At 39.2% G+C, this 21,929-nt stretch overlaps 1 protein-coding gene across 2 annotated transcripts in view; it reads right to left on the bottom strand.

The window, feature by feature from the left end:
• The window catches only part of CDH7 (cadherin 7), a 116,606-nt gene extending 94,951 nt beyond the window's left edge, over positions 1-21,655 (bottom strand). For both annotated transcript variants that reach the window (XM_037002383.2, XM_037002382.2), the window contains exons 1-2: positions 21,268-21,655; positions 9,975-10,380 (exon numbers count right to left, since the gene is read on the bottom strand). In XM_037002383.2, coding sequence (XP_036858278.1) covers positions 9,975-10,184 — 210 coding nt within the window. In that variant the 5' untranslated portion in view covers positions 10,185-10,380; positions 21,268-21,655. The remainder of the gene's footprint in view (positions 1-9,974; positions 10,381-21,267) is intronic.
• Positions 21,656-21,929: the final 274 nt, after the last annotated feature.

Below are 21,929 nucleotides of genomic sequence, written 5' to 3'. Positions count from 1 at the left end.
AAAGAGCTGCTAAAGGCCTGTTGAAGCCCCTGATGAGGCTTAAGCTCCTTCCTCCTTGAAGCTCCTTTTTCTCCCACACATTCCTTAGTTCTGGGTTAAAAGTTAAAAATTAAGTACTATGAAGAACTAAACTTTATCAGTATGTCAGTGTGCCCAGAGTTTACAGAAAAATCAAACTTAAACATTAGTCAGAAGCCACAGATGAAGATTAGGACTGAAGGAGACACATTATAAAATATTAATCATATGAATATTAGTTCTCTATGTTTTTGATTATCAATTCCATGGTGAAATCTTAATTGGATCTGAAACAGCATACACTTCCCTCCTTGACCCTAACCCTAAGTCCTTACACATTTGTATATATATTTTCCATCACCAATTGTGCTCACGTTTCCAAAAAAATGATCTAATCGATGGCAAAAAGAACCTTGTTTTAGGTCTCCCAAAGTCACTGCACACAGCTGTCGTGGCACAGGTAAAAGTCTTATTTGCAGGTGTAATAGTGATCAACCAAAAAGATAGCTTAGCTTTTGTGATGAAGCTTGTATTTTCAATTTCAATGTCAAACTTCATAATATCCCATCTTTCAATCATAATCTTTGCAAAAGCACTTTTCCATGGTTGTATATGGGCTCCACAGTTCAGGTTCCTTTTAGACATGGCTCTCTGCTTCCTTATACACTCTGTGTATGACTTGAGCATTACCAGTATGCTCTAGGTGCCTTCACCTTGTGATATTTCCCTTCTGTTTCTTTAGTAATCATTTTTTACTGTCGTTAGCTTCACTTTTCTTAGATACAATTACACTGAATCCCAGCTGTCGAGAGCTCACCACTATTTCCTTCTGCTGATTAAGCAAAATTAGCCACCTAAATTCAGCTGTTATGATTCAGTTGAAAACTTTTATAACTGTATTTGTGTATATTTGTATATACATATGTGTATATGTATACACACATTTATACACATTTGTGTATATGTATGAATGTATATAGTATAAATCATATAAACAAGATTTGTTACATTTTACTTACTAGTATGTAATGATTTGCAATCCCTGTAAATGTATCTGTCAGGGATACAGTAGGTGTGAGATACAGAACACTTTCTCAGATATGATATAAAAAAATGCCGACTTTTCTTTCTCTTCATTTCAAAGAAACCAAGTGTAGAATGTGTAATCTTTTACTCTCCACACATATTCTGCTCCAATGTGGACCCTTAAATGACTCACAAATAAGAAAAACCTAATTTAAGCATAGTTTGACTAATTTCACTAGTGATCATCACATATCTTTCAAACTCACATCTGTTGAGCATTATGTATGTGTTGTCCAAATCTTGATTGTGTGTTTTCAGTTAAATACCTTAAAACATGTCAGCATTTTAACTACGAAGATAAGTAAATATTCTAGGGGAAGCATTCTTATCAGATAATTGCACACTGTTTACACACAAAACTTGCTGAAATGATGTTAATCATTTTGGTTCTTGTAATTACCATTCCTGTAACACAGCCCCATCTTGAGAAATTACTCTTCCGCATTTATCTTTGAGAAGATAAGGATTCTAACTTAACTTGAAATGTAGACAGTCAGTCACTATACTGCTTGGGTTTTTTCCCTGATTACTTCTGGGCTCTTTTGTGTGTGTGTGTGTGTGTGTGTGTGTGTGGTGATAATTCCCAGGTTTGGCCTGAGAAGACATAAGGTTGGTTGAAGCAAACATGATTATTTTCCTGGCTATTTCCTATTCTCTAGCTGTTATTTGCTGGCATGTATTCACATCTTCCCTCTTACTGAAATGTTAAACCATGGGGTACAAAAGTAAGCCAAGCCTACTTTTGAGCCTATCTTGGCCCAGGGAAACCTAATGGATGTTTCATGCATAAGCTCAATGGAATTCTGCATTACAGTGTAGGCCAATTAGTTACAAATGCACCTTGATCTTTTTTATAACCCTTTCTGGGATGGGATAATGGTATTCCCATTTGTACAAAGTGTGCTTCTATCAGTTAAAAATTGCTTAAGTGTATTGTTCACACACCAAAGACTAGAATTTTTGAAGGATTAGATTTTTAAAAATTGAATAAAACTCCTAAATCTGTTCTTTCCAGACTCCCAATAATTTGTTCTTTTTGCACACTCAATCCTGAAAATTTCTGTTCTAGGATTCATTTCTAATATTTCTGTGTCCTGGCTAACATTTTAATCTCTCCATTATTACCATTACTTATTATCCTAACTACATTCAAGATTTGTTAAATTTTAGAAGACAGTATGTGATGATTTGAGAGTCCTATAAATGCATCTGTTCTCTATTGAATACATGCCATTTTAAAGGTAAAGATTTCAAAAACATATGTTAAAAGGGCTTGACAATAACACAACTAAACCTGATACTTTGCAGGAAAACAAACATCTTCAGAGACATAAAACATCCTAACATTTTTCCAGAAATTTACTTCCTAGAATTGATATAAACATCTAGATTTGCTTTCTAACTCTTCTAAATTATAGCTCTAAGGATTGTTTTCTCAATCTATGTATTTCTCAGTCTGAATGTATCTATTACCTCATCTCTAAAATAAGAACACTTACTTTCCAACTCACAAGGCTTTTCGGAAGATATAATCAGTTTGACTACGAGACAGAAATTTTATAGGCTCTAAAAACAGTCACTAGGAGGCACTGTCACTACTAAATTTCTTCAAATACTAAATGTAATTCTATTCATTGTTTATATTTCACCTCTCGTGAGTATTAAAATGTAAGACACTAGATTGCATTTTCTTGAGCTATTTCTTTAACCTCAGTCAACTCTAAGTACCTATTCTTTTTCAAAACAATGTTTTATTTATAATAATGAGAGTTAAAAATTTGTGGCACACCTTAGGTTTATAGTTCCTTATATTCTGTAAGCAATAGGGGAGAGAGCACTAGATCAGAAGGCGTCTTCTTGGAACCTGGATGATAGCGAACATGATGGCATGGATCAGAAGGAAGAAAATCAATTTCCCTGAGGCATTCTCAACTGAAGGACTTTTGAGAAACAAGATCAATCACTACATACAATTATGGACATTACCTGACAGTATGATAGATTTAAACTGACCCATGTTTCAGATGAACCCACTCCCCCAGCCTAACAACGGACAGTGAACTTACAATGAGTCATCTAACACATCCCCCTCAAATCAGTGGGGGCATATTCCAACCCACAGTAACAAGATTTCTAACCTTAGACCTCAAGATTTCTAGACTTTCAGATGTTTTTTCAGTGGAAGAGCCTGTCAGATGCCACATTAACCAAGTGATCAAGGTCAACATTGTTAAGAACTAATCCTATCAATGTCCGGTACTTCCAGACCACATGCAGCGAGAAGGGCACAGCAACGCCCCTGGGTTTTCTGCCCAAACTGTATCACCTGAAAAGGCTACATTCAGAAGAAACATGAGACTAACCCAGACTATGAGCTATGCCCCCAAACTCCTGTCCAACAGTGACAATAAAAGACTGAAGAATTATCCCAGAGTGGAAAGACTACTACGGCAACAGGACAAATGCAAGATGCGGCTCTGGGCGGCTCCTCCCAGAGAAACTGCTGCCCTGTAACAGATGGAACAACTTGAACACGACCTGATCAGTAAACAATATTATACCCATGATAATTTCCTGGTGTAAATAATAGGTTTACTCGTGTAAGACACTAACATTTGGAGAAGCTGGGTTCCAGAATAGTACGTAGCAACTTATTTGCAGGTCTGAAATTACTTCAAAATAAAAAGTCTTAACACTCTACTTTTTTTCAATCTCCATTTCACAAGAGGATAGGAATTTATTATGTTTCAGAGTGTTGCTCAAGATAACAAGAAACTTGTCAGGATGACCTAGGGTTTTTGCTTGCTGATCTGCTATACAAAGCTTTCCCAAATATAGTTTCAGAAGAGACTCTGTCCTACTTTCTAAGAAGATAATTATTTTATTTATTTATTTATGCTTTGCTTTGAGGAGTGTACAAAAGGATTATGAAATCACAGAGGGATGCCAAGTAGCCTCATGCAAGCATTTGCTCACAGATCCATGAATTAGTTCCTCTAGCTGGAGAATTTACTGCTTGCCACTGCCATCTGGTTACCTGCCTGGCTTATCATCCAGACTGTGAATTTTATGGAGAAGAGTTTTTTTTTTTTTTTTTTTTTAACTCTCTTACCTAGCACAACACCAATCACAGAGTAGGTCCTGCATAAGTATCTGAAGAAGAAACAAGACAGGGAAGAAGGCAGGAAAAGAACACAGGACAGCTAAACACTGTTAATTTTCTTAGCAAAGAAAATTCGGGGGATGAAACATCAAGCATGTTTGTACAACTCACTCTTTCTCTCCAATGATCATAATCACTATGACAGGTAATCAATACAAATCAGCAAAATGATCGGGATGAAATTTCTCCCAATATAGAACTTATCTGTATGCACTTAAACCAGCAAAGGTTCGGTGATGGTCCTGCTATTTATCTAATGCTGTTATTTATCACGGAGAATTACAGAAACTGCTGCAGATTCTGTGACTCTGTATCAGTGAGTATTGCATATAGAGCTTGTCAAATAGACTAGAGAAAGGCCCACTATCATCATCTTAGTTTATCTCCTGTCTTTTGCACTTCAAAACACAACATCAGTAACTATGCAAAAACACAACTGGAATAGACTGATTTTTTAAAATTTTTGTTTCTTCCATCACCAAATGTGTATAAACACAGACATGCATTAAAGAAGACAGCTTTTTTTAAATGATTTTGATCAACACAGATAATCAGAAATTTTACAGGAAATCTAGATTATCTGGTTTAGCTATAATTAGGTTCACAACTATAAGCTCCCTCTCCTACAACTTTTAGCTGTGTAGTCCTACCTGATAGCGCCTTTGGTAATTACAACCTTCATTTCTACCCTAAGATAACTTTGAAAAGAAAATGAGCCATATTAAACTGAATTAATGGTAGGTTTTGGCATTTTAGTGGCAAAATCTGACCTTTTCATTTTAATTATGGTTTAAAGGAAGCAAAGACTTTGAATTGTTGATTTTATGTGGAGAAAATGCATTTGATAATTTATAGTTATTCTGAGTATTATAAGGAACCAAAAATAACTGCCAAAATGTATTTTGAGAAATCTGAACTTATTTGCATCCCACAGAGCTGATTCATGTCTAAATTCTTTTTGAAGCCACCAGGGGTTCCGCATTTTCAAGAGCAAGTTAACAAGAAGATAAGAACAAGGGTCTTCACAATTCACTCTGCTTATAAAGATATTATGAAAATGGGTTTTCTTCCATATATACAGGAAAAACAAACTCTATTTGCTTTCTTCTAAGATTGGAGCCAACTTTAAGCAATCTATGTATTTAGAGAAAACTTCTACAGTTTTTTTCCTCCAAAGTCTATAAAATGTAAATTTTACCACAATGAGTAGGCTCTTCCCTAAGTAATTAATATTTGGGATTCACCATATTTTCTTTTGTGTGTCTAAGTTTTCCAATTAAGAAATTTAAATTTTAACTCAATTTTTAACACAACCTATTCTCAAGATGAAAAGATCTTTTCTGGAGCAGTGAACATACTTTAGTTATCAGGAGGCAGAGACTCTCTTGGTGAGAGATACTGCTAAGGTGTAATTAAATGCATCGAAAATGCTCACCAACACTTTCTAGCAAGCTGAAATTTAAAGCAGAGCGAATCCTGCACTGCATTTCTATGTATTTTATTTCAACTTGGCCAAGAGGTATAAATTCTCCCTGAATGAGTAGGGAAGAAAGGGGAGTAGCAGAAAAGGCAAGAATGATGTTAAGAGCTAGAGAAGCAGACGGTGGAAGAGCGTAAAGCACATGATTCAGTGAAAGTAATGGCCTGGAGCGCAGCAACCGGCTGCAGCCCCTTACGGGAGGAGAGATAAAAGACACTTAATACCTGGGACACAGGCTGGGTGGTTTTGTAGACGAATTTTTTTGTCAGATGATTAGGGGATGTTAAGTGAGAACTGCCAAGGTGAGAAAAGGACTAGACTAGCCAAGTGCTGTGTGTGCCTTGAAGCGACCGGAAACCGCTACTTCCTGTGTGTTTCAAATGGCCAGTTCAGGGTGATAGAAAGTCACAGGGGGAAAGAAACGATTCTGCACTTCATTCTCCCTGTAAATGGACAAGAAAGCAGGCACAGTGATAATTAAGTAATACTCTTAGGGAAAGGCACACTGTTATTCTTTAAAACAGAACTCCATGCATTATGGCAGCTACAGCTAATAATACTGTCTTGCCCATTTGAAAGTTGCCAAGAGACATCTTAGAAGTTCCCATCACAAGAAAAAAATGTATAACTATGCGTGGTGACAGATGTTAACTACCTATCATGGTGCTCATTGTACAATACATACAAACAGCAAATCATTAAGTTGTGCACCTGAAACTAAGAGAATGCTATATGTCAGTTACACCTCAACAAAAAAAGAACTCCTTCCTTAAATCTATATATTTAGATTCAGCAGTTTATCAGCTCCCATCATGAGAATATCATGGAATGCGAATGATAAAGGTCAGATTCTAACACAGCCCATAAGTCTGTGCTCTTGCAGGTCTCTTGGGAGGGCTCTAGAATCACCCGTGGCCCCTGCGGTAGGCTGTTCTACTTTGACCTTGAATTACCATGTTAAACAAACCCAGTGAATTACACAGGCCAGCCTGTGACCTTATTATTCACAGTGACTTAATGCCCAAATTTTATTTACTGTACATGTAACTGATCTTGTTGGCCACCAGCCATTAGTAATAAGGTCTCCAAATTCAAAGGTCTAAAAAATATTATAGACATGATTTCTCTGACATTTGCAATCTCTGTGTTTAAGGACAGAATCATCTACCTACTAACCATATTTCTTCCAGTCTAATCATACACATATATAAAAAATAAGCTGTATTTCTAAGCATATCCATCACAAACCATTCCTCTAACTAATTGCAATCAGTTTAAATACTGCTTAGTACATAAAATAATGCCTGCTTTCATCTGAAGGGTCTCAAATATAGCATTAACCACAACACACAATAGATTATCCATAACTCAGCTCATGCATAATTAATATGCAGCAAAGTAGATGAATATAATGCTTATATGAACTTCATGTGTTGCAAATATTTTTATCTCATTTACTCTCAGTAAGAGAATTGAATTGTAGATATCATCACTCTCATTTTATATTACTCCCATTTTAGAGATAAGGAAGCTAAACTTCAGTAATATTAGGCGACTTAACCAAAGTCACTCACATAGTAGGCATAGGAAGATTCAGCAATAAAACAACTCAATTCGATATATATGTACTTATCCATTATGCGATCAAATTAAGCTATTAATTTTATCAAGATGAGCATTTGTATTTTCCAAATTACCAAAATAGCTAGATTTTGTGAGGAAGATCAAGAATGTGGTCATCTAATTAGTACAGGTCAAATATGTGTCTGTGAAAAATAATGACAAGGTTCCTTCTTCCCGTGATTTTCTGCCTGTCCATTCTTCCATATTTTCATCTATAATTTTTTGTTCTGTTCTGTAAAAACTTCTGCTCATGGCCATTATCTCCTCAACTAAAATATATATATTCTATATAACGAAGTGATCAAAAGTGTACTGAGGTCACAAGTTATTCTTACAAGTCTGTTTCTTCAGACCACCAACTTGAAAAGAATCATTTCATCTTTTCATATACATAATCTAAAGTCCACCAATTCTCTGCTACTTTTTCTTAAGCAAATATAGATGGCTCCCTCCCGCTTTTCATTTATCTCTTTTTGTCTTTAAATTCTCTCTCCACCTCAAAGTATTTTACTGCCCTTTTTCTGTCTTTTAGCCAATCAAGGGGTTTGGGGTTGTTTTAAATACATGTATTTCCATCCTGAACCTTTTACCATGAACAGCAATCCTGAACTGCCAATATACAGCATGCAAGAGCTAAACACAAACTCGTTTCCTGTCACATAAGTGATTGTGTCTGATTAACTGAAAGGGAAGCACGGAATATTTCTTGTTACCTAATCAAGGAGCCACAAAATTTCTCTAAGAAAAATAACAACAGCATCGCCCAGTAGCTTCATGTGCATTTGTAATTTAAATAACCTAGAGACATGCATTTTCATAATTTTAAATTGACTTACAGGGATTATTTCCATACAAGCATTTTGAGTGATTATGTGAAAGTTATAATTTAAAATAAGTGCGTCTTAAAATTTTAAATTATGTTTATTTCAAAATGTCAACCTCACCCAAGCAATTGATTTAAAACCAAATTAATGGGAATATTTTAGCTGCCTTAGGAAAATTTTACATTCACACAATGTGATTTCACCTAATAACTACTTATCCCTTATGAGTTGAATATTATAGACCCATCTACTGAAAAAGTTTGGCTGAACAGTTAAATGTTCACTAAAAATGAATGAAATTAAAAGCAAGATTCTTAGTCAATAACACTGCATAATGGTTATTGCTTACTTTCTTTACAAGAAAACAAGATTGTGAGATTTAGTAAATGTACTAAACATACTATATGGTGGTGCTATTGATAAACATGGAATGGCTCTAAATAAAATATATATGCACACGAACACTTGTATACTCACATATCCTTTCTTAGAGAAGAAAAACACTGTGACTGGGCTAAAAAAACATCCCAATCCACTTTCCTCTGAACCTTTAATTTATTCAGGTGTCTCTGTGTGCAATACAGTATCAGTCAGTATTTTTAAAATACTGGCATTAAAGGAAAGTAATAATAAATATAATAAAGATGACCTTGACTTATGTAGATACCCATCAACCAAAATAGACTGTTCACTGTTAACCAATGTGTGTTCAAAAGAAGCAAAAACCCATGGAGTAAACAGCAAATATTCTTCCTCAGTCACTCAGAGCTGAAAATTCACCCATAAATTCATCAGGTTGCTGTCCTTCATTTTCTCATAAAACTGCCTTCCTTTTCTCATAAACTGATGCATAAAACTGACCAAGGGAAGGGTAGAAATGCAGATGTATAGGTTTCTTTCCAGTGCCCACTGCTTAGAAAACTATCCCCAGCACTAAACACCAACCAGAGAAATTCAGGAAATGTGTATAACTATGGAAATAACCAAGCCTGCAGTAGCCCAGAGACTGGGAACATGATGTGAGGATAGTAGGGGTAAGGCCACGCTCTCCTGAAGTGCCCGGCAGGTCAGAAGGTGCTCGAATGGAAATCCTCTGCCCAAACATTCAGACAAAAGTTGTGAAAAAAGCCTCAGTTTGGCTACCACTTGGCCACCAAAGAAATGGACCGCAAACGGCACATGCTAACGTCACATCTGACTTGGCTCATATTCACTTTGAACCACAAGGAAAACTTAAAAAGCAAATTTTAAAAATGATCCAACAAACAAGAATGCCATGGAGAAGAGTGGGTTTGAATTGCTCCTAATTCAGAGGCAACTGGCTCAGTAATTTCACTTGGTACTTTTTAAACTGCAAGTACCAGAAAGAGGTATGTAAGCACAGGGTGACTAAAGGCATCAATTACACAGTACCCCCCAAAGAGAAGCTGAAAAAGGTCAACTGGCTAGAAGCACCCACTACTCCTCACTTATTAATGAATATCCCTGTTGTAATTTTGGAAATAACACTTTAACTAGTGTGCCACAACCACGGTAAGCCAGGATCTGCAGACTCCTCATCTCTTTCCAGGAATAAAGCATCACTCCCCGAGTTACGGTCTCACAGTATGGATAATACCTGGACTGCAATTTCAGAGTGGCTAAACGCCAAAACCTTCATAAACCATTTCGGGGAGAAACAGTTTGTTTTCCATCCCGGAAGCAAACATAGGAATGCTCCATCCAATCACAGACATTCATGATAATCATTCATCAACTTCAAAAAGGCCAAAAGCCCTACCTTTCCTACATAGAGAGGGTCTGAACCCATGTACTCCTCCAGCACAAAGAACTGATTCCACACCCAGCTGCGCTTGGTCCGGGACCTCCCTGATTGGAAGTAGGGCTTCGATCTGGATCTTGAGAGTTCTGCTTGACTCATCCCAGAAAAACACAGGAAAAGAGCTATCAGCTGCAGGAAATGGCAGAACTCCACTTTGCCCAACTTCATCTTTTTTTTTTCTTTCTTTTTCCTGTGTAAGAAAAAAACCTTGACAAGAGAAAAGGCACAGTTCCAGTCGGCTCAGTAGCTCTTGCCTCCGGCAGGGTGTCACCTGGGAGTCCAGAGACAATAATGTGTAGAGTGTTCGACTGGAAGCGGTCAGCACTGCTGAGTGACCTTCCCCAAAGAATGGTGGAACAGGCACCTATCAGAACAAAGAGAAGAGCTAGGGTCAGACACCAAAACACACCATAACTTTCAATCAACATTTACTAAAATAGTGGTTTTCCCAAGACAGCACTATTTGTGTAATCATTAAAATATTAATCATAAACTTAGAAATTTATCATAGGTGTTGCCGTACATACTTATAAATAACACAAATACTGCAGATGCTGAATTACCCTTATTTCATTAAACAACCTTAAAAATTCGTGTTCCTTCTAGGACATTCTACTTGGATATATGGTTTAACACAAATGGACCAACATCAGTTAAAAAATCATTTTAATGCCAGCCTTTATTATTTTTTTCGTTTATGTCACAGTCATTCATTGGCATTAGAATATGAAAGCAAAACAGCTCCAAGCAGGGATTTAACCAAATGGGAAGGACATATGCTGGTTTAAATCTCGTCTGTGAAACTAAAGAGGAATAAATAAGTATGAGGTGAATCAAAACCGGTTGATTGATTCTGAGTCACAGAACACCAGCTGTTTTGATGTGTTCTCATTTGATTGTGATCAGCTGAAAAGCTCAGTAGTTTCCAGTTTCCACTCTTCAAACTTACTGTCACATATGCTGCGTGGTAGGTTATTTTATTGCACTGCAGTTATATGCTACGCCACAGATATTTACCGAACATCTTGAAGCACAGCTTGCACACAGTAGGGCCTTTATCCCCTAATAGTTATGGGATTAAACCATATTGATCATCCATAGAGGAGAGAAAACTCAACTGTACTTATGAGCCCCACTCATCGTCAGCATGTGCCCAGGACCTACTTTCCTAGAAGCATGGAAAAAAAACTTACTCTGATGTCTACTTATTTTGGATACAGGATCCTGATTATGAAAGAGATAATAATATCAGGTATAAACAAATTTCTAAACATACCCCAAAGCACAGAGGAATGAGAATTTATGATGAAATGCTCACTTACATCAAATTATGAATTTGACTACCTATCAATAAATCAACAACAGGAAAATTAAGGCAAAGGATTCACACTTATTTTGTTTTTTAAGGCAGAAGAGAAAATACAATTACACAAACACGAAACCAAAAGATAGCTCCCCGAAGCAGAAATATACCATCTTAACAAGCTTTTCCAGCTCTCTACCTGTCTCTTATGTAATAGGAGTGTCTGTTACTCATTAGATGATTTCTGACAGTCAAACTGCTAGGGAAAATGCCTTTATATAGAAGGTGAAATTTACTGAAATGTTAAAATAGTCGACACAACTGCAAGACACAGTTTCATCAGCTTTAAGCTCTACCGACATGAACATATTCATGTTAACAACATCTATAAAGTTTTGAAATACAAAGTTTGGAATCCCCAAAGGGCATTCCAGGGTGACACATCACATCAAGCTGATGTATATACATCAATGTACAGCTAATGGATGTACGCTGACAATCACCAGAAGACTGTAAACTATTATTGGAGCATATTAATGGCAGTCTTACATCGATCACATTTTCCCTGAATCCAGATCTCTCTTCTAAGGATCAAAGATGAAGTTGGTCCATTTAGAAATCACGCTAGTAGGACTGGTTGTTCTAGACATAGAATTATAAACACCAAGGCACTTGGGGTCATGGATTGATATACCACTGTAGGCCCCTGAATTACACTGAAAGCTCATTGGAGTGAGGTTTGGGATAACCCATCTAAGACATTCTCTCCGTACTTAAAGAAGAAAAGTAGATGCGTAGAACTGGTGCATGAGGGGAGTAGCCTGGAGTAGCCACAAGTCAGGAATCCTGCCCAGGCACTGGGAGTGAGTGGTCTTTAGTAAGCCAGCCGTCAACATGGCCAGGGGCGTGTCCTGCAGCTCCTTCATGCTAGCGGCAAACCAGGTTGCTGGGCACGGGAGGGTGGAAAGTTGTGGGGACACGCCTGGGACTGGCATGTGGAATGGCAGCCAGAGAACATTTCCAGGGTGGCCACTCTCCTTTCCCAAGACAGACCGAATTTCCTCCTAAAAACGATGACATCAATATTTTGGTCAGCAGGACAATTTTTTTTTCAAGTGGACATAGTTAAATTACTTTATTTAGGCTACTTTATGGATTAAGTGAATCTGGTAATATTGTTCCTAATGTGAAGATAGATCCAATTTCTAGAAAACTCAGGAAGAAATGAACTTCTGGAATTTAAAATTTGGGGAGTTGTCAAAAATGATAGTGGTAAAGACTGTTGGCATTTGCATTATGTAAAGATTCAAACTTTGAGTCTGTCATGTCTTAGCCAGGCAATTTTGGACAAGTTAAATTCTAAGAAGTCCCAAAGATGAAGCCTCTCACTTACAAAATGAAAATGATAGTAATTGCATCTACTTTATAGGATTAAATAAGCCAATAATGAAAAGCTAAGGATGGCTCCTGGTACAGCAAAAAGCATTAAAAATATAACTGTTGGATTCTTATCATGATGATATTTTTCAGTTCAGTACTAATTATGTTAAAATTAATGTTAGTTTGTGATTTCAGTTTTCATTTTAATGTTATCTGTGGGAAAACGTTTTAGACAACTGTTACACTGACTGAAAACATTCTTGATAGTTCGGTCAGTGCCAGAGAACTATACGGATCATAAACCAAAAAATCTGGATGGATACAAAGGCACCAAAATGCCTTCCTTAAAAACGAATGTAGTGTTTTCTTTCCTAAAGATATGTCCTCTGTAATATCTGTAAGTCAAAGACTGGTATCAGAATTGGAGAAAACTGAGTTCACTCAGGATATTCTCTGGTAAGGAAGAAAAGAAACATAATCTGGAGGAGGAACAGGATCTCCAGGGTATTTGGTCTAGAACCTCCCCTATTTGCTGTATGACCTTGGATTCCTCCGGGATTTCATTTTCCACATTTGCAAAATGAAGGAGCTAAACTAAATTATCTGGTAAAGTCTGTTTTTTTTTTTTTTACAAGTCTTAACTTTTCTGCTTTTGACAATTATATAGGATTGCTTTTGTTGGCTTTTTTTCTTAGCTGTGAAAAAGTGCACGTTGTTAATAATTAAAGGGTAGAAAGATTTAAGTCATAGGAATGCAAAAGGAGCATTTGGCATGTTTATGAAATTTAGCGTGCATTTTAACAGAAGAAGGGTAAATCACTGTTCTTGCCTCTTGAAGACTGTTTCTCCTCCATACAAGGTGCTGGAGTTATCAAACTAGCTCGAATATAAAAAAGAAGTGAGTTACAGAACATGCTATGAATTACAGTCATTAAGATAACATTTGTGAAGGAAAGCTAACAGAGACTTCTGTACTTTCCTACTTAAATCAAGGGCTTAAAATCAGCTAATATTATAAACCTTTATGAAGAGAGAGGTCTACCTTTGTATCATTATGTCTAAATGGAAGTAGGCACTTAATTGACATTCAGCAAATATTCACTGTATTTTTTTTCATTATGACCAACCTCATTTTTTAAGATGGAAAAATTGACTATATAAGTCAATATACAAATGACTTGGTAACCCTACATGTTTATGAGTCACAATCACTTTGAAAACAATTCAAGTAGTTCTTCAAAGTATCTGCAGTATTTGCCAGGCTCTTGGGCCAGTTTCTTTACCTTTCTTGAAGGTCTACAAGAGTATACAAGTAGACTTTCACTGGCTTTGTGTGCATTATTGGATGATAAAATTCTCTTTTATGACGCACACAGATGCCTTTGCAATACAATACCCTTTGTGGGTGCACTTGTGAAATCAGAAAATCACATGGGAATGATTGTGATCTGAGTAGGAGTTTGTAACGAGTTCCTCAGTATTTTTGGTAGACCCTAACTCTGCCAGGAGTACATGCCCAACACAGCAAGGGGAGGGTCTGCTCATAGCCAGGTGGCCCCTTTACCAGTCTTCCCCCCAATCCTTCCTTTCAACCAGATCTGGTCTTCAAGGTGACAACCAGTACAGCTGTACAATCTAATTCACCGTCTTGAGTTGGATATCAGGAAAGAAACGAAGGGCCTTGAAGCATTATGAACTTGAGATTCCTTCCTACATAACCTCTCCAATCAGCCTTCCTATTTTCACACACACATCAATATGTAGCAAGGGGCCACAATAACATCTTTTACATAAAAATGAACTTGAGCACACAACCAGTCACAATTGCTGACTTTTTTCACCATGGATTAAATATTGCCTCCCAAATCTGTACCCCAATGCAAAAAAAAAAAAAAGACTGCACCCTTTCTCCTTAGATCCATATTATCTTCTCCCTTTCTTCTACCTCCTCTCCTATCTGGGTTTCCTGTGGACACGTGAACAAGGGGAAAGTCACATCAGAAACAAGCAGAGACTTCTGCACCCAAGCTGGGCCATCGTGTCTTCTGTGGGAAAGCTTAGGAGAGTGACCTTCTGGAGGTCTGGAAAGCTCACCTGTTCACTGTTACTAGCTGTATAGCACAGGAAAAGATGGTACAGGAAAAGAATGATGTATTGGTACATGGTTAGGTAAGTTCTACAGATACATGTCCACTCCTGGACAGTGACAAATGTGTAGTATTATAACTGAGGACAAAAACAATAGGAATAGGTTACACCTGAGAACTAAATAGGGGCCAGCCACGGATGTTTGAAAAGAGTAGGGGTGATGGCTACTGGACTAATCATCTAAAATTTAAAGATTACCTGAGTAAGATTTATTTAGTTTTCTGTTCTGGTATTTTAAAGCTAAAACTTTTTAAATTAACAATACACATTTTTTTAATTTTGCCAAACTATATATACATAGACATCACCACATATAATACTGTGAGCAACACAACACATCTTAATCAAAAGAATATAAAATGAAACCTCTCAAAGGAAATTTTAAGTGGATTAAAGCAAAATGGGAAAAAAAGGGGGCAGAATCAGCCAAGCGGTATTACTGAATCAACATCATTTATTAAAGTGAACTGAAATCACTTTATCATGCTACCTTTTTTGTTCCAATTATTTTTGTTCAACTAAGTGGCAAAGAATTATTTCCAAGTAGATAGTTTATTATTCATTTAACCTTAATAGCTAATATTATTTTACCCAAACGAATTCATTATTACAAAATTTTCTTGGGTTTTCTGCTCCACTTAACATCTGAAACCACTTTTAAAAATCAAATCAAGTGACTAGTATGCTCTTAATCAAATGTTTTGTTCATACCAAAAAACACTAAAAATCCCTTAATAACAAAAAATGTTCTTTATGCATCAGCATACCAATTTTTCATCAGCAAAACCATAAATCTTCCAGAGCCTGTTCCATCTAAATTAAAGACAAAATGCTAAAAACATGATAGGGAGCATAAAATGTACCATATTCAGATATTCACATTAAAATATGACCACAAGAACAGTTCTAAATGTATGCCTAATTCCCAATTTACATATGCTAAACTGTTTTAAAAGGCACACAGTACTATATGCCTTCTACAAGTAACTTGAGCTATAAAATAGGACACTTAATTATTTTAAAATGAAACATATTATGATTTTAGGTTTTGTGGCACTTAAACTGGAAAGCGTTCTTTGCAGTCCAGTATAAATAACCAATGGCTTATCTCAGTTACAGGCTTTATACCATCATAGTTTCTCTAAATTACAGGCAAGGAACAGGTGCTCATGTCTTCTGTCTGGAGTTGCATCAGACAAACAGGTCTTCTGAAACTGTTTTGAAATATACTTACTGTAACCACACTAACTTGCAGGTTATTATTCACTGGTAATTTAAAAGACTTGAAGCAGTCATGCCTCTCTTTTAAAAATGGGTACCATTCACAATTATGTAGAATACGATAGTCCCTAAATAAATTCCGCAATTTGCATCTCCTAGGAAAACAATGGTAAGAATGACATTTGTGCACTGTTCGTGTACTTGATAGAAAATAATCCATGAGAATCCAAAAAAACCCATAAACGATGAAGACCAAACATCTCCAGAATCTACCTGATGGTCCCCGAGATGTTTTGCTGGCCAATCTGTTAAACATAGGCACAAGAAATCTCAGTTGTAACAATAACAAAAATGGAAACAAGAATCCTGCTGTCAGCCTATCAGGAGAAAACTCATTTCCAAGACGGCTTTAAAGTTGAAGTACATTTAGACAAGTAACATGTTTTTAAATGATCCTCATGAAGGGTGAACAATATACATGCTTAAAAGTGGAAATAATGTCACTTCACAGCAGTGCTTCCAGAGCACTAGGGAAATAACTGCTAATAGTTTGAGAACAACCTTCCAGTTTCTACTTCTTTCGTCTAGTCTGGCAAAAGCAGCTCGTTCTTTCCGTGGATATTCCTTGGCCATTTTAATGGCATTCATTAAAGTCAAGGAAGATATTGCCCCCTGATTCACCCATGTCTTCTTCAAAGACCTTCATTTGCCCTTGTTTCCTCATGACAGAAGCCGCCTGTCACTGCGGAGGTCCTCACTGTGACTTATCTCTCTACACATAGTATTCTGCCTCATACAAATGATAATACTTGTTCATTGCTACTTTAATTTATTTTTCAATAAATCCACTTGATACAATTGGAGAAATGCAAACGGGGGAAAAGATATGTTCTAATCTCCCATTCATGAAACAGTGTCATAAGACCACAACAGAGAGAAAGTAATCCAGGACAAGGAGCATTTCAAGAGCTGTGGCCACACTTCATCTCCAACCACTACATACAGACAGAGCTCTGAAGGACAGTGTCTGGGGGGTAGATAGGATGTTACTTCTGTGCTGAAGAAGGCAATTGTGTGGTTCTCCTAAAAGGTTCATGTGGAAATAAATAAAAACATAAAGAAGTCCCCAAACCCACTGCTCCCGATGTTTGAAGAGTCAAAGAACCACAGAACTGGCACAGACATTAGAGAAAACTAAGACAGTCTTTTCTTTCCTAAGAGCAAAAGTGAAATCTATAGAACCCCAGTGAAATGCCCACGGTCACACACCTAGTTACTAATGGGACTAGGAATGATTGAATGCAATGGAAAATTTTAAGTGTTTGATAAATATTTCTCATTCTGAATGAAGATCTTTTTAATGTGTTATCCTTGGAATGTATCGTCTTCTCCAAAAGCCAAGAGAAGTACATTTGATCTTACTCAAATTTTTATATGACCATGAGTTTGAATTTTCAAAGTAGGGGATCATTGGGATTTCTATCCAGAAGGGTCAGGAGTGTAGACTAAGAATAAGAGGATGAAGATCTGTTGTTTAGGACTGTATGTTTACACATTACCAAAAAAATGGTGAGAAGTATCCACCTTTAAAATTGCCTTCTCCCTGGTGATCAAAACAACCCTGGTGATGAAAAAATAACTTCTACTGCTCTGTGACTCTACAGGAATTAACTATTTCCATTGAAATGTGAACAGTTCACTGAGTGTTTCAGAAGTAGGGTTACCAACTCAGGAAAATATCCCAAGAAATAAGACTACAAATGTCTGATTATTTGGTTGTTACTACAAATCCTGTGTTTTGAAATGACTGGTCCTAACATGCATTACAATCACTCTAGATTTAATATTGCCATCTTTAGCTTCCATTGTAGAACTCTACTGTCACTTGTTTCATCTGTAAACCATTTAAAGTTTAACATGAAGTTCAGTCATTTTAATATTGATGCAAAAGCCCTCTCCCTTTGTACTTTAAAAGTATAATTTTTTACATTTTAATTAGTGAGGCTGGAAATACTATGTGATATGTGACTTCTCACATAAAGAAACTGTGATCAAATCCATTAGCTCCCTGGGCCAGATAACATTACAACCACAGACCACAATCTCCTACCGTTAACTGGCCTAAATATTCAGGCAGGGGCCCTAGAAATGAATCGCATAGCCTGTCGTGTGCATCTGGTTATCAGACATGGAATAAAAACTTCTGTAAGTGGATTACAGAGGCAATTTCAACTAAACACAAATAACCTCTGTCATGGGTGAAAGGAATGAAAAAGAAAGAGGGACAATAATTTATAATTAACTAGAAGAAGCCTATGTAAATTAAAAGGGAAAAGTGACAAAGCACAGTCCTTCTGAGGCACTTATGTACAAAAGAAAATGGTAAAATTATGTTTAAAGGGATTTTTCTTTTATACTTTCACAACATAGCTCATCTGTATCAATTTTAGTATTTAATTTACCCTTGCATTTACATTGAGCCGGTTATGATTACATAACTTCAATAAAAGGCATGTTTCAGTAAACGCAGCACAATAGCTGAAAAGAAATTCGACCAGAATGAAAATGAATATATGGACTGCAAGGTCCGTATTCAGATGTCTGCATATTCATTTGCACTGATAATTTGTCAATGAGGAGTCTTGCAGAACGACAAGAAGGGATGTTTGCCTGGGTATCTTTCTGCAGAAGCAGCAAATCCCCAGAGGAGGCACTCAAGTATCACTGGTTACAGCGTGATCTGCTTGTCAGAGGCTGAGATGGTCACACACGGGACTCTGATCACATGTCTTCTTCCCTTGTCCTCAGCTCCCCTTTTCCACCCCATTTAGAAGCAACTGATCCTTTCATGCCAAGGAGAAAAGCTTCTATCACAGTCCCTTTGCAATCAGCCAACGCCTGCTACTTATTTTAGAAGTTTCTGAAACTCCCAATTTAAGCTGAGGCTTTGAAGCCTTGCAAGCAAGTGATAAACATTTTGTGTGTGTGTGAGAACCCCGTGATGCGACACAAACTACTAATGCAACAAATGCAAAACCTTACTAAGTCCAGAAAGGCTGGAATCTCTCAGGCATAACTATTCACGACACTGAACAATGTATGGGTTCAGTACTTTATGAAAGATTTCTAAAAGATTTGACGAACAAAGAGTAACTTGACACAAAGATGTATTCACGTGCTCATGTCAGTAACCACTCAGAAGTTTGTATCAGCTTTGCCATAAAATAAAAAAAAATAAGATGCTGAATGATAGGGAGACCAGCAAAGAAATCATACCCAAGGAGACACAGTGGGTTAATTTTTAGATCTAGGAAAGCTGAACAGTGGCCAACTCGGTACACTCTCCACCCTCTCTTCTTCATTGGACACTAAAAACTAGAGTCAATTCAAGGGTAAACTGCAGTAATATAGATGCTTCACAATTTCCCCTTTACAAAAAAGGGAAAAGCTCTGTGCTATTAAATCAATAAAAGTAGACTTAAGAAGAGTTGAGTGTGTCAGCTGATAGCGCAATTCTAATGACCTACTGCAGCCCTTAATTACAATAATATCTCAAGTGTTACATGTGCACAATGTCTTTTTATTAAAGCTGCAAACCTGAATAGCAGGATGATGGTCTGCACTACTGATTACTGTTTTCCTTATTTTTCCTTCCACAGACACACTTTCAGCTAGCTTTACCAGATAAGACCATTAACATTGGATGCTACCTAATTGCTTCTGCCACTCCACTCCGTATCAACCACTAACATATGACTCCACAAAGTTGACAGTTTGACTACCTGCCTTAGTTCTTTTGCATCATAATGTCATACAACTCCAAACAGTCTTAAAAATGAAGAAAAGGATTCTTAATGCATTTCCCCTTTACACAGAGTAACAACAACAACAAAAAAAAGAACTTGGGTAAACATAACCCGTTCTTTGGAAAAGAGGTAATTTTTGGTGAATTATTGACAGCTTCCTCTGTAATTACTTTCTTCCTTGGCTAGTTTTTCCCCCTACCAACTTGTCTTTACAGACTCACTTATAATTACTCAGATGTTGCTGGCAGTGTATCAGTGCAAACCGTTTCTTTAAAATAAAAAGGCTGCTACTCCCTCTAAACTCTTTATAATGTATAATTTTGCACTGTTAACCTGGTTTTTAAGATGCATACTTGTCACTTAGCATGAGCCATATATTCACACGTTACTTACTCAGGTTTCTCTTTCTTTCCCTATAAAGTTCTGTTTATCAACTTCTCTACGAAAAATGATCTAAACGCCTGTCTGGTTTACAGTAATTAGGAAAGGCGAGTCCTACTTAAAGATATCTTACTTCATAAATGATCTAATGAAGAGAAAATATTTCTTGCAAAATAAAAGGCGCTTTAAGTCTATTCATGGTCTAATTTGCAGATCTCCAAAGCCCTGAGACACCCAATCTTTAATGGTTTCTTCACAGGTCCCCATTAGCCCATTGCTGGGTAAATTCAGTGCCAATTTTTACTCACCTGAACTGTATCTAAGACATCCGTAAGGTGAACGATCTAGAACGTGAAGCCAGGACAGACAATACGTCCTTTCTCATTAATCCAAGCTGGAGGGCTGACTACCGGGCAACTAGCCGCGTACCAGCTGCGCGCACGGAGAAGTCCCCCGTGCATTCGAGACGCAGGGCGCCCTTTTCCCAGCGCACGCCTAAGGGACAGCCATCGAAGGGACGCAGGACGCCGAGCAGAGGCAAGCCCCGCAGAGGCACGTAGCCGCAGAATCCTAACACAGGGAGCAGCAGAGCACCCCTCTGTGAGTTCCACCTTCACGCAAGGTGGAGGACCCGCGCGCTACGGTTAACAGGACCTCTTCCCACGCAGGCACACCCACCTTGCGGGCTCAGACCGCAGAACCCGGCGGCCCCGCCGGCGCCGAGCTGGCCCCGTCCATCGCGGGGCACCAGGGGGCCTGCCTGGGGTCCCCAGAGGACAGCGGTCCAGAGTGCGGAGCCGCCGGATCTGCCCTCACCCCGCACTCGCCAGCTCGCGTCGCCCCTGGCGTCGGGCAGCCCCGGCTGTCGGGGCCGAGCCCGCGGCGGGGTGGACGCGCGTCCCGCCTGGCGGCCGCGGCGCAGGAACTTGCGGGCGCCCCGGGAACTCCTGCCCGGCGGCGCCCTCCCCGGCCCTCCCCGGCCCTCCCCGGCCCGGGCCGCGCGCGCACTCACCCGGGGCCTCGCTGCCCTCGCGGCGGCGTCCCGCGCCCGCCTCCCGGGCGTTCGCATCCGAGAGGGCGCGCGCTCAGCGGCCGGGCGTCAGCGGGCGCTCCGCGACCCAGGGCGCATGGACCGGCGCGCGGGGCGGACCGGCGGCACCCGCCGCGGCCTCCTGCTCCGACCGCGGCCCCTCCGCGGGGCCCGGCGCCCCCGCCCGCTCCGAGGTGCCCCGCTGGCTCTCCCGGGCGGCTCGGACGCCGGCACCGGCGCGAGCGGGAGCGCGCGTGCGGAGAGAGGGCGAGAGGGCGAGCGCGGGCAGCAGAGGGCTGCGGGCGCGGCGTGCGAGCCCGGCCCGGGGGCCCGCGCCTCGGGCACCTCGCGGAGCCCCAGCGAGGGCGGCTGGAGAGGCAGCCGCTGCCGCCCGCCGCCCGCGCGCACACACGCGCGCGCTCCCCCGCGCCCCGCGCCCCCGCCCTCCCGACACCTCTGCGCCGCCCGCGTCCTGCGCGGGGAGGCCGAGGGGGGCGCGGACGGTGGGAGGGGCCGCAGCCCGTCCATCTCGCCGCCAGGTGTTTGCATCCGAAAGAGCCGAGCGGGAGGAGTTCGGAGAATTTTTTCAAGCGCCCTCCGCTCCCACCCCGACCGTTCCTGAATGCCGTGATCAGTTGAGCTCC

Source organism: Manis javanica, chromosome 9, assembly GCF_040802235.1.
Source record: "Manis javanica isolate MJ-LG chromosome 9, MJ_LKY, whole genome shotgun sequence".
Classification (NCBI taxonomy): Eukaryota; Metazoa; Chordata; class Mammalia; order Pholidota; family Manidae; genus Manis; species Manis javanica.
This window is presented reverse-complemented; position numbering and strand designations above follow the sequence as displayed.